At 38.7% G+C, this 13,502-nt stretch overlaps 1 protein-coding gene across 2 annotated transcripts in view; it reads left to right on the top strand.

Annotated features, from left to right (window-relative positions):
• Positions 1-13,502, top strand: part of AKAP10 (A-kinase anchoring protein 10) — a 43,061-nt gene that overhangs the window by 3,951 nt on the left and 25,608 nt on the right. Inside the window, exons 2-4 of one of the 2 annotated variants that reach the window (XM_043473106.1) lie at positions 4,057-4,104; positions 5,665-5,847; positions 7,723-8,259. In XM_043473106.1, the coding sequence (XP_043329041.1) occupies positions 4,057-4,104; positions 5,665-5,847; positions 7,723-8,259 (768 nt within the window). The remainder of the gene's footprint in view (positions 1-4,056; positions 4,105-5,664; positions 5,848-7,722; positions 8,260-13,502) is intronic. The other variant, XM_043473113.1, reaches the window with a different exon arrangement.

The raw sequence follows: 13,502 nt of genomic DNA, 5'->3' as shown, positions 1-13,502 counted from the left end.
TTTCCTTCATGATCATTCAGGGATCATTTTCCTACTATTGTCTTATTCCTCTTTCTCTTAAGGTATATTGCATGCTATAAAGCCAAGTCATAGCCCCTTCTGTCAGCTCTCTGACCCACGGTAAGGGAAGAGAGAAGCTTTGGCCAGAAATGGCACATACTGCTCCTTTTCACATTTAATTGCTGAGAACCTAGTCATGTGGTCCCAGCTAACTTAAGGGCTTTGGGAAATGGAGAGAAGCTAGCTAGCTGTGTGCCAGGCTACGGCCCTCTTGCTAAGAGTGGGAGAATGAGTTCAGTGGTGAGGTAGCATAACCTGCCATACTGTAGACAAGGAGAGAGTGCTGAGTTAATTGAGCATTTAGAAGTTAAGTTGAGGAACATGAGCCATTGGCAAAAGAAAATGCCAAGTGATACAGGAGTGGAGTGTCTTGAAAGCTAAGAGAAGATAGTACTTCAAAAAGTAGGAAGTATTGTATTTAATGTCACTTACAAGGTTGAGGTAAATAGACATAGCTATTCACTTTGATAACAGGGAAGTAATTGATGACTTATAAATGTAGTGTCAGTGGAACAGGTTGAAGGGAGAATGTGAAGTGGGGAAAGTAAAAAGAATAACCAAGAAAATTTGCAGTTAAGAGGGAAAAACAAGGCCAATAACTACAAGGAGCCTTTAGGGTAAGGGGTGTTTTTTGTTGTTATTTTTAAAATAAAAGATGCTAAGCTTGTTTGTCTGCTGATAGAAAGAACTCAGTAGAGAGAGAAAATGATACAGAAAAGAAATGTTACTTGCAGGAGTGAAGTTCTTGAAAAGACTTAGGAGTTGAGATTAAAGCCTGACTGTATCAAGATTTAATTAGGATATACTGCTGCTGGAAATGGCAGTTGGTACAACCACTTGTTTAAAACCTTCAAACAATGCTATATATTGCTTATGAATACATAAGTATGTTAAATAGTAAAAGTGTGGATGGAAACCTTAAGCATTCACTTTCTGAAATTGTTTCTCTATGGAGAAGGGGAATGAGGTCACAGAGGGACTTTTAGTTGTACCTGCAATGTTTTATTTCCTTTAAAAATTTTTCCAAAGCAAATATGGTGTAATGTTAAGTTTTGCTAAACCTAAGTGTCTTCCTTCTGTTTTAAATGTTTCATAATAATTTTTAAAAATACAGGAAGAGTCAGTAGTGCGAAATAAGGTGGTAGAAATAAACGACAGTAAATGTAAATAAAAATCTAGTAAAAGTCCATCGAAAGGTGGACAAAAAGTAATGACTTGGGTTGGATAATAATCGAAAATCCAGCTATTTACCAGAAACACAACAAAAACATAAAGACAGAGAGAAATTGAAAATAAATGGATGCAAAGAAAAGAAAGCTTGTGAAGTAGCTGAAATACTTTAAAGCATAAAATACTAGTAGGGTTAAAAAAAAAGTCTGTAAAGTATGGTAAAATGAGTAGAGTACTAGGAAGATAAAATTCTGAACTGGTTTGCACCTAAAATCTAGTCTCAAAATATATAAAGTAAAATCAACAGAATTACGAGGAGAAGTCAACAGGTGTGTAAGTTGTAATTGAGTTTTAAGAACATTCTGCTTTGGAAATAAAGAACAGTAATCACAATAAACAGAAATGGGTGACCCAGACAATAAAGAAATGGTTATCTTCAGATTGGTTTCCTAATCTATGCAGTTTAAGCGTTAAAAAGAGCGTAGGAAAGTTAAAAGGATGAGAATATAGATCAGGGTTATACAAACAAAAAGAAAACTAACATAGTCTTCACTATAGCACACATGAAAAAGAATAGAAAATTTTTGTGAGGGAAAGGGAACAAGAGTCATTATTCACAGATACTATGATTGTGTACAGAGAACGTTTAAGAAAATTTACACATATACCATTAGAATAAGTATTTGAAACTCAGTTGTATCCCTGTAGCATTAAAAATAAAAAACTGATATCTCTATGGAGTTTACAAAATATAAGTGGACCTAAAAGGAGACCCAAATAAATAGAGGTATACTATGTTCATGAACAGAAAGACTCAATACCAGAAAAATGTGAACTCTCTCTCAAATTGATCAAGTCAATGCTTAATGTTTAAAAAGAAATTACCATGAGGGTTTTAGGATCAGGACAAGTTGGTCCTACGGTTAATATGAAAGATAGTTTTGAAAAAAGAATATGATAGAGGGCTTGGCTCTGCCAGAGCCTATTACATAGTTAGTAATTACAGTAGTAGGCCCAGAAACAGACCCACGTATGTATGGGAACGTAGTATATAAAGAGTTCCTATTCATTTGGGAAAGATTGGACTAATCAGTAAGTTGTGCTCATTATCCCGCTGGCCCAAAAAAAAGAAAAGAAAAATTAAGACTTCCTCATTATGTACATCAGGGGGTCAGCAAACTTTTTCTGTAAAAAAACAGATAGTATTAGCAGGGATTATGACAGGCCATCAGCAAAAGAGGAAGTACAAAAATCAACAAATTTAGGCAAGGCCTTCTCATAAGTAAACAAAGACATGTAAGTTCAAAGGCGATATCGCTTTAGCCAACTGAGTAACAAGATTTCTTTTTCATGACACTGCTGTATTTTACTACTCTAGGAATTGTAAGTCAATAAACACTTTTCTACAGGGGGAAAAAAAAAAAAACAGATAGTAAATATTTTAGGCTTTGAAGGCTATTTGGTCCACCTCACTCTCCTCTATCCTTGTAGCTATAGACTATACAGAAACACTATGAAGAACTGGTGGTGGGCTGGACTTGGCCCTTGGGCTGTAGTTTGCTATCCCTGATAATACAGAAATAAATGCCAAATGAGTTGGAGCCCAGAATTTGAAAAAGCAAAGTTTGAAATCATATAGAAGAAAATATAGGGGTAAGAAATAAGACGTAGGAAAATTTAATCAATGCAGTTTGACTACATTAAGATTTAAAGTTTACATACAATAAAATATACCTCTAAGGTACTTGGTGGTGGAACCCGTTGTTCTTAGAAGTGGTTTGGAGGTGATTGAGAGACAGTGTGGAAGATGACTCCCAGAGCTTTGGCCTGAGAAGCTAGTGGGCAGTGAAACATTTATGAGAGGAGAAAAAGATTGACTTAGGAGCAGGTTTGGGGAAAGATGGTACATCCCATTTAGGCAGTGGGATTATGAAAGATGGCAGAAAGTTGGTAAACTATGAATTTGAGATCAAAAAGTACTCAGACTAGAGCGAGTACTTTGGGAGTTATGGCATGTCTGTGGTATTGAAAGCCTGAAGAATAGCTGAGGTCAGCAAGGAAGTACATACGTACATGGATTGGAGAGATGGGTGACCAATCTTGTCCCTGAGAAACTCCCAGCTGGCAGAGGAGAAGTCGGCCAGGGATAAGCTGAGAAGGAGCCCCTGGAAAACGAGGAGTGGGGTTTCACGGAAGCCATGCCAAATTCATGTTTCAAGAGGGAGATGAAGTCAGTTGGCAGATGCAGCTGAGGCAGCTGCAAACACCAGTCATCCCAGCACGGGGCTGGGTACTGAGACACGTTGCTGGAAAAGTACATGTTGAGTTCTGGTGTATGGGGTGGGAGGTGCCTCTGAGACATTCATTTACACACGTTATCTTAATCACACGGTCATTCTACAGGCTTTTAACCAAGGGTAGAAGAGTGATTTCTCTGGTTCCACAGACCAAGGTTGAAATCCTGCCTGTTGAAATGACTCTTTACTAGCTCATAAGAATGACCAGGTTTTGTAAATCAAGGAAATTGAGACCCTGAGAATTAAAGTAACTGGTTCAGGATCACATGGGAGAGCCCAAATTTGAACCTAGGTGTCCTGACCTCATCTCACCTTAAGTACTCAGCCTTCTTGACCAAGTGCTATTCAGAGGGCGCTTCTCTGAGAAACTTCCCCTGACAGGTGCCCTGCCCTGCTCCACGGCGGCTTGCCCTTTTGTGTAAAACTTTGAACACGCTCACCTATTGGAATAGAGCTGGCCTGAGTTTTACAGTGTGTGGAGGGGGCATTTGGCTGAAGAAGTTGATCATGCTGCCCTCCTCTCTTGCAGTGAAAAGCAAAGAGCAGGAGAAGACCCCAGATGTCAAGTCAGTCAAAGGTGAGTCAGCGCTTCGCAGTTATGAACTCTTTAATCCTGTTGCGTTCTCCCTTGTTTATCATCTCTGCCTTTTATAATTACTCATGGTTGTGACTTATTGATGTATCTTTTAACACCCAACATATGCTAGGCTTTTACTGAGCATTCATTGGCTGTCCTGGTGATTCCAGGGAACCAGTGTCCTCCTTGCTAATCACACATTTCAGTGATTCCCTAAAAGCAATTGATTGACTTTATTTTAAAAAACTAAAAGCAGAAAATACTCTTTACTGAGCAGTCTGACCACTGACTTATAAAGCCTGGTTTTCTGAGGTTTATCTGAGATCTGGATGCTCACTGTTTTCATTTCTTTATTACTTTGAACGAATGGCCCTAACTTAAAATTTATTCAGAGTTCTTTATTAGAATCAATATATTGTCCTTATTTGTAGGTAAGAGCCTGCTTTTTTTAGACTGTAATTTCTGCTGTAGTTGTGACTGATTTCATTATGATAATGTACAAAAATTTTGGAATGGGAAAATTGTAATGAAAATTACTTCCATGTCCATGGCATATAATTTTCATAGATATAATTTATTTACACAAATACTGTAGATTGCTACTTCTTTAGATTTTTCTTTTAAATGTTTGCATGTTGTGTGGCTAGCATTGAGTATTAACTCCACTTGCTCAATTTGTGAGAGGGACACTGATTATAACAAGAGGTTTGTAAGATTAGGGAATAAGTAGGGTACCTCACAGCCTTATTCTCTGCTTGTTTCTGATCATTTAAAGTCAGGTGTATTCCGTGTTGGTTCAATGCACTAAACCAAAACCTCTTAAAGACCTTTCATGAGAGTCTTTTGATATTTGTGTGGAACAAGTGGGATGAGTGGAATTTTAATTCAGCTGTAGCAATGAATTCATAGGGTTACTTTGACCATGTGAATTTGATGAGTTCCTCTTTATCCTGAAGTCAACAGGATATTATTATTTCTTTAGGCTATGAAAGAAAATAAATTTTGTGAATTTTTAAGTGTGCTTTATCTTTAAGCAACTTTAACTTTGATCAGTTTTTATTAGATGGTGAAATTTTGTTACTCAGTTAAAAAGTAAAATAAACAGAATTGTGTTAGTTAAAAAATAAAATTAGCAATACTGAAGAGTATTGTTCTAATTCTTTTGATAACCTAAAATTTTACTTTGGAATTTAATTTCTCACTTGCCAGCTAGCTAGGATTAGGAAATTGCAGAAGGTCCATATTTCGGGATGTTTGCTGCCTTTGGTACTTTCTTTACTAGAGGTTCTCAGAGAGAACTTTCTCAAAGATCTCTCTTCTAAGTTCTACTTTTGGCACAGTATTTTGAGAGTTATATATAAGTAGTAGGGAGTCTCTTTCCAATTTTCTGCTGCTTGGTTAATTTACCTTTTCCATAAGAATTTTTTGTTGAGTGTGTGTGCTTACTCAAGAGAGGTGTTACAAAATCTAATTTTTAAAGTTCCTTAAAGCCCTTTTAGGAGACAGTTTTAGACTTATCAAATCGTATTTAATTTTTAACAATTTTTTGAAAAATTATAGCTTCAATATCCGTACATTCCCCACAAAAAAGCACTAAAAATCATGCCTTGCTGGAGGCTGCGGGACCAAGTCATGTTGCAATCAATGCCATTTCTGCCAACATGGACTCCTTTTCAAGTAGCAGGACTGCAACACTTAAGAAACAGCCCAGCCACATGGAAGCTGCTCACTTTGGGGACCTGGGTGAGTGACTCTCAGTTTTTGTTAACTTCTAGGAGGAAGGATTTGAGTATAAAGTGTGAAGGTCCTGCCAGAGGATACTGACCCGTATTATTGGCTGGGCCTTTGAAAAAAAATGTTTAAACTGGACTAACAGCTAATGTAATGGATGGCTCCATGTTGTTCTTCTGTAAATAGAAAAAGTATGCCCAGTAGAATAATGGGCCATTTCCAGAAGAAGAAGTACATTTGGCCACTGAGTGTGTGAAAAGGAGGCCTCACTGCACTAATATTCAGTGCAATGCGAATTAAAATAATGAGTTTATGTTCTCCCAACACATTAGCAAGTATTTAAAGCTTGATAATTGGAATGTTAATGTAGATGCAGAGAAATAGCCACTCCTGTTTACACATAGCAGCTTGGATGAATCTCAAAGGAATTATTTTGAGAGACAAGTGTTATTCCATTCTTGAAATGACAAAATGATAGACATGAAGAATAGATCGATGAGTGTTGGCCAGTGGTTAGGGATGGCGGCTGGTTATAAAAGGCCTCACGAGAGATCCTTGTGTCACTGGAGCTGTTCTCTGTCTTGATGTTTATACAAGTCTACTCACATGATAGAAACACAGAGAACTAAATGCACATACAGTGAGTACTGGTGAAACTGGGGAAGTCTGGATAAGATGGATGGATTGTGTCAGTGTCTTAGTGGGATCTTGATACCGTAGGGGAGACTGGGTATGTGCATGTTAGTCGCTCAGTCATGTCCAACTCTTTGCGACTCCACGGACTGCAGCCCTCCAGGCTTCTCTGTCCATGGAATTCTCCAGGCAAGAATACTAGAGTGGGTTGCCATTTCCTTCTCCAAGACTGGGTAAAGGGTACTTAAAGTTAAGTCTTACAGAGGCTCGAGCTTTCCTGAAGTTCATTAAAGAGGTGTTGACGCAGTGGACTAGTTAACACTAAAGTCAGGACAGTCAGCAGGGGTGGTACATGAAGTGCTTCAGAAGAAACAACCAAGGGTGAAGAAAAGCCCTTTTGAAAAGCTGATGAGGCCCTCGGTTAATTTTATAAAAATGAGTCTCTCTGTGTCGTGCTGTGAAAGTATTTTCTTAGTTTTTTCTGTCTTCTAATAATTAGCTTGTGTTCATAGTCATAACCTAAATTTAGTTAAATGTGAAATAAACTTTTGGTTTTATTGTTTGGTTTTACTTTTCAAGATAAAATCCCAAATCTAACTATTCTGTTATAAATGAGACTAAGAAAAAAAGAAAAAAAAAAAATGAGACTAAGAGTTCATAACATCTTTCGAGTTATATCCACAATTTTTCCTCAGGATAAGGTCCTAGAAATAGAGTTACTGGATTGAAAATTGCCCTGATGAAAAAAAAAAAAATTACCCTGATGGCTAAGGCTTTGCTGTCTGTTTCTCCAAAAAGGTTTTGTTATTTTACATTTTTCATCATCTGTTTTGCTGTGCCCTTGTTCTTGTTATTTTTTTTAAACCCATCTTTCAGTTTGATGGGCAAAAGTGGTATGTATTAATTTGCTTTTTTGAGACTTTTAATGAGGTTGAACTTTTAAAATATTTTTATTGGTTTTTTTTTCCTTTGGAACTGGTATCGTAAGATTTTTTTCCCTTAAGAATTTACATGATTTGAATTGCCATGAAAAGAGATGCGAGGATTAATTAAGTTAACAAAGACCCTTCTAATAATTTAAATAAGCTTTAGTGGTTGTTCGGAGAAGGCAGTGGCACCCCTCTCCAGTACCAGGAATGGCGGAGCCTGGTGGGCTGCCATCTATGGGGTCGCACAGAGTCAGACACAACTGAAGCAACTTAGCAGCAGCGGTTGTTATTTGTTATTGAACTGCTAACTCTTTTCTTCTTTTAGGCAGATCTTGTCTGGACTACCAGACTCAGGAGGCCAAATCAAGTCTTTCAAAAACCCTTGAGCAAGTCTTGCATGACACAGTGGTCCTCCCTTACTTCATTCAGTTCATGGAACTTCGGAGAATGGAGCATTTGGTTAAGTTTTGGTTGGAAGCTGAAAGTTTTCACTCCACAACTTGGTCCCGAATAAGAGCACACAGTCTGAACACAGTGAAGCAGAGCTCATTGGCTGAACCTGTCTCTCCATCTAAAAAGCCCGAAACCACAGCAGCTTTTGTAACCGAGTCTCTTAACAGGAGGTTGGAGGATTCTGGCTCAGCCCATCTGGAAGGAATTGACTTGAATAATAGAACTAGCAACACCCAGAACCACTTGCTTTCCCAGGAGAGTGACTGTGCCCATTCTCTACACCTAGAGACAGCCAGGACAGGAACTCATCGGGGCTCCCTGGAAACCCAGGAGTCCTCCAGGCTCATGGTAGCCAGTAGAAGTAGTCCATCTTCTCCACTGAAGGAATTATCAGGAAAATTAATGAAAAGTAAGTGTGTGGTGTTGTCTCTTTATCCTGTTTTTGTTTGTTTTTACTATCTATTTATGGGTTTCCTTGGTGGTCCAGTGGCTAAGATTGCAGACTCCAAATGCAGGAGACCTGGGTCTGATCCCTGGTTGAGGAGCTAAAGATCCCACATTCCACAATAAGATCTGTTGGAGCCAAATAAATAAAAATAAATACATATATATTTTTAAAAATCTACTTACAAAGTGGAACTTGAATGGGGATTAAAAGGGTTAGAGTAATTTTCTCCCAAATTTTGGAGTTTTAGAATAGGATTGTGTATGAAAAAAGAACAGAAGAGCCAACCCGCTAAGAAATAGAAATAATTAACAAATGAAGAAGGGTCCAGGGTCATCACAGATTTTGAAATCAAATCCTTATCCAGAAAAGCTAATGGCAGCCTCAGTCTTAGTTTTCTTGCTCTTTTACTGAACTTTGCAGGTAAAGTTATTTGTTAATTGACAGCAGGCAGCATTAATCAGGTTCTGTGTCCTGGGCTGTACTTGAATTTCATGGAGTAGTCACAGCAGCCCTGTGAGGTAGGCAGTCACCCCATTTTACATCTGAGGAAGTCGTGGCTTGGGAAGGTTGGGGAGCCTGTCAGGTCATATACCAGGCAGGACCTGCGCTTGAAGTCCTGGCGTCTGGACTGCAGCTCCTCTTTTCTTTTTTCTTCTCTGTTAGCTTGAAAGCTACACACTCTTCATTTTTCAATTATCACCTGGAATTCTGATTAGACAGCTTCCAACCCATGCTCATCATCTTCTCTCTTATCTTCTCTTTGTTTTTCAAAGGTCCAACATTCCTTTTTTGATTTTTCCTTGTGTGCTTTTTTATTTTTTTTTCCTACTAAGACGTTATGAAGGCAGGTTTTTTTTTTAAGGTTCATAGCAAAATTGAGGGGAAGGTACAGGTGTTTTCTGTACACCCTTCGCCCCTGCACATGCATCGCCTTCCCCATTATCAACATCCCCACCAGAGGGAAATACTTGTTACAACCAGTGAACTTACCTGAGGGCGTCACAATTACCCAAAGTTTACTTTCAGGTTTACGCCTGGTGTTACATGTTCTGTGAGTTTGGGGAAGTGTATAACCACTTGTAACCATCATTGTGATACCAAGCAGAGCATTTTCACTGCCCTAAAAACCTCTGTGCTCTACCAGTTTATCTCTGTATACCCACTCATTTCACTCTGGCCACCACTAATCTTTTTCCTGTCTCCATAGTTTTGCATTTTCTGGAATGTCACATACTTAGAATTGTGTAGTATATAGCTTTTTCAGTTTGGTGGTGACATCTTGAGATATTTTAGTTCAGTATCTTGAGATATTGATTCTTAAAATGGATCTAAACTGCTATTAAATCAGTCTTTTAACATGTTATTTTAATCTAAAAGTTAGTAAATTCTTTCATTTCTAGAAATATTTTTCTTCAGGTTTGCCTGGTCATTTTTTAGTTTCTTGTTCCTTTATCCCTCTGTCTTACTTTTGACTCCCATTTTTTATTTATTTAAATTTATTAAACACATATTCAGTATCTCATAACCCCAGTGCCTATAGCTTTTGTGTATCTGATTCAGGGTTTGTTTCTGCAGGTTCACACTTCTGGTAGGCTGTGGTTTTAGTGGGTTTTGGCTGTGAATACATATGTCTTTGAATTTTATCTTTGGTAATTCTTCAGGGACTCTGATTAAATTGGGTTCTTTGTGAGTATCTTTGCATTTGCTTTTGCCAGGCATCCAGAACCCGCTTGATTGCTACCCTGGTACCACTGAAAACTAAGTTTCTGTCTTGGGAGTGTGCGTGTGTCCCACCCTCTTGGGGGGGTGTGTGTGTGTGTGTGTATTTGGGGGGGGGGGTGTGTGTATTTGGGGTGTGTGTGTGTGTGTATTTGGGTGTGTGTGTATTTCAGGCCCTGCAGCTGCCCTTGAAAGTGAAAGCCTCCTGTCTTATGGGGGTGGGGGCCTTTCTCAGGTAAATGACCTCTCTCTCTCTTGTGCTACCTCTCTCTCATGTGCTTTTGCCCATCTTGATTGGAACTGGCTCCTACAGTCCACAGTTACTTATCTGCAGTCGAGAAATCCAGAAAGCTTTGCTTATCACAGGTTATTTTTTGAATGAACAGAAGTTGACCTGAAAGGGTATAAGCTTATTATAGCTCATAGCTGATATGAATAGCGTCATGAACATGGTTGTCTCACATGCTGCTGGGGAATTAAAGTGGTGTAGCTTTGTCGTGAGTCTTAAAATTGGATAGTTTGAGTCCTCCAAGTTTGTTCTTTTTCAAAGTTGTTTTTTCTGTTCTAGGTTCTTATTTTTTTAATTTAAATTTTAGAATAAGCTTGTCTATATCTACAAGAAACCCTGCTGAGATTTTTTTTAAGTAATAAATTAACTGGAGGATAATTACAATACTGTGGTTTTGGCCATACATCGACATGAATCAGCCATGGGTGCACATATGTTCCCCTGTCCTGAACCCCCATCCCACCCCGCTCCCCACCCCATCCCTCTGGGTTGTCCCAGAACACTGGCTTTGAATGCCCTGCTTCATGCGTCGAACTTGCACTGGTCATCTGTTTTACATATGGTGATACACATGTTTCAGTGCTATTCTTTCATAGCATCCCACCCTTGCCTTCTCCCACATAGTCCAAAAGTCTGTTCCTTACATCTGTGTCTCTTTTGCTGCCTTGCATATAGGATCATCATTACCATCTTTCTAAATTCCATATATATGCATTAATATACTGTATTGGTGTTTCTCTTTCACTCACAGTGTGGTAAGATTAGATGTCAACTACAGGGGAAAAACTATAAAAAACACAAACATATGGAGGCTAAACAGCACGCTTCTGAATAACCAGCAGATCACAGAAGAAATAAAAAAGGAAATCAAAATATGCATAGAAACAAATGAAAATGAAAACACGACAATCCAAAACCTATGGGATTCAATAAAAGCAGTGCTAAGAGGGAGGTTTATAGCAATACAAGCCTACCTCAAGAAAAACAACAAATAAACTACTTAACTTTACACCTGCTGAGATTTTTATTGGAATTGCATTCAACCTATGGGTCAGTTTGGAGAGAATTTATGTTCTTAACTGTATCGAGTCTTAAAACTCGCAGATTTAATCTGCTCCATTTACCTACCTCTTTGATTGCTTTCTTTCACATTGTATGGTTTTCAGCATACAGATCCTTAATGTTTTATTATTCCCCCTTTTCTGGTACTATTGCAAATAGTATGTTTAAAAAGTTTTTGTTTCTATAGTTTTTTTATTGCTAGTATATAGAAATATGATTGACTTTTATATGTTGACCTTCTGTGGCCTCAATTTACTCGTTATTTCTAGGAGCTTTTGTGTAGATTGCCCGAGATTCTTGTCTTCTCCCTGGTTTTAGAAAGCATTCAGGCTTTCACCATAAAGTGTGAGGTTAGCTATGGGTTTTTTTTAAATGCCCTGTATCAGGTTGATGAAGCTCCTTTCTCTTAAAAGTTTACTAAGAGTTGTTTAAAAGTTTACTGATAATTGTCTAAATCAAGAATGGTGTTAAAAAAAAAAAAAAAAAAAAGAATGGTGTTGAATTTTCTCAAATGTTTTTCCTGTGTCATTTAATATGACCATGTGGTTTTCCTTCTTTTGTCTGAGGGATTATATTGATTACAAAAAAAAAAAAAATACTGAATGAGCTTGCATTCCCAGAGTAAGCCTCGTTTGCTTGTATCAGTCTGTTTATGCTGCTGGACTTGATTTTCTAATATTTTGTCGAGCATTTTTGCACCTGTGTGTATGACAGAAAGTGGTCTGTAGTCTTCTTACACTGCTTTTGTCCAGTTTTGGTATCAGTAATTCTGGCCTTGTAAAATGAGTTGTCATTTCCTGGAAAACAGCTGGCAGTGTTGTTGCCCAGTGATAAAATGTAAGTTTTCAAGTGAAACTTAGAATTTGGAAAACTTCCATTTATTGCCACATGCTTTGACAGCTTTAAAGAGTGTTCTGAAAAGATCATTGTGATATTAATGATGTGATTTCTTTAAACATGGTACATAGACCAGTAGATTCTAATGTAACAGAATATAATCAGTTTATTAATACGATTTCTGATTCTACATTCTGATTAACTTTTAAGAAACTACCACTTTTCAAGTTTTGGGTATAGTACCGAAGAAGAATGCTTCCCAGGTGGCGCAGTGGTAAAGAATCTGCCTGCCAATACAGGAGACGCGCGTTCAATCCCTGAGTCCAGAAGATCCCCTGAAGGAGGAAATGGCAACCCACTCAGTATCTTGCCTGGAAAATCCCATGGACAGAAGAGCCTGGTGGGCCACAGTCCATGGGGTCATGACTGAGTACGCACAAGGAGGAGGATCAAAGAAGAATATAACCACAGTTACTTCAGACAGCTATTAAAATACTCCTGTTCACAGCTCTGAGGCCAGATAGTCTTGATATAAAGAAAACCATTTCTCTGTTCACAGCAAAGCAATGTCTGTCCAAAATCAAGCAGTTCTCCATTCTCATTGGATTGTAACCTAGTGTTCACTCTCACACTACCTGGAGTTAGTGCCGACCCTGCAGGTTAAAGGCTCAGTTCCACAGCAGTGTCCCCCACTTCAGATGCCAGTCACGGGCCCCAGGTTGTCACCTGTACGTCAGATTCCTGCTACCTCTTCCTCTTTTGGTAATTTGCTGTCAAGGCTCAAAGACCTTAGGGAAACACGTTATATATGTTTAGTGATGTAAAAGGGTATTATAAAGGAGGGAAATAAGCTTCCAGATGAAGAGGTCCATGGGGCGAGGTCCAGTAGGATCTCAAGTGCAGGAGCTTCTGTCTCTGTGGGGTTGGGGCAATCTCCCCTCTGGCACATGGAAACATTCATGAACCCAGAAGCTCTCTGAGCTGCTTCATTTAGGGTTTTTATGGTCTCATCATGTAGGCATGATTGATTAAATCATTAGCTGTTGGTGATTGGCTTGATGGTCCACAACCCACTCCACCCTCCCTGGAGGTTGGGGAGTGGGGCTGGAGTTCTGGTTCCTTCTCTGGCAACCAGCCCCCTCTCTGCACGAGTCACTTTGTTTCCATAAACTTTTCCTGTGGTTGAAAGAGCTTTATTATGATTAACAAATGATGCTCCTCTGGCCCCTACTGTAACTCAGGAAGCTGCAAGGGATTTAGGAACCAGGGATTTAGGTTCTGTGCCAGGAACCGGGAC

The sequence above is a fragment of the Cervus canadensis genome, chromosome 1 (genome assembly GCF_019320065.1).
Source record: "Cervus canadensis isolate Bull #8, Minnesota chromosome 1, ASM1932006v1, whole genome shotgun sequence".
NCBI classification, from domain to species: Eukaryota; Metazoa; Chordata; class Mammalia; order Artiodactyla; family Cervidae; genus Cervus; species Cervus canadensis.
This window is presented reverse-complemented; position numbering and strand designations above follow the sequence as displayed.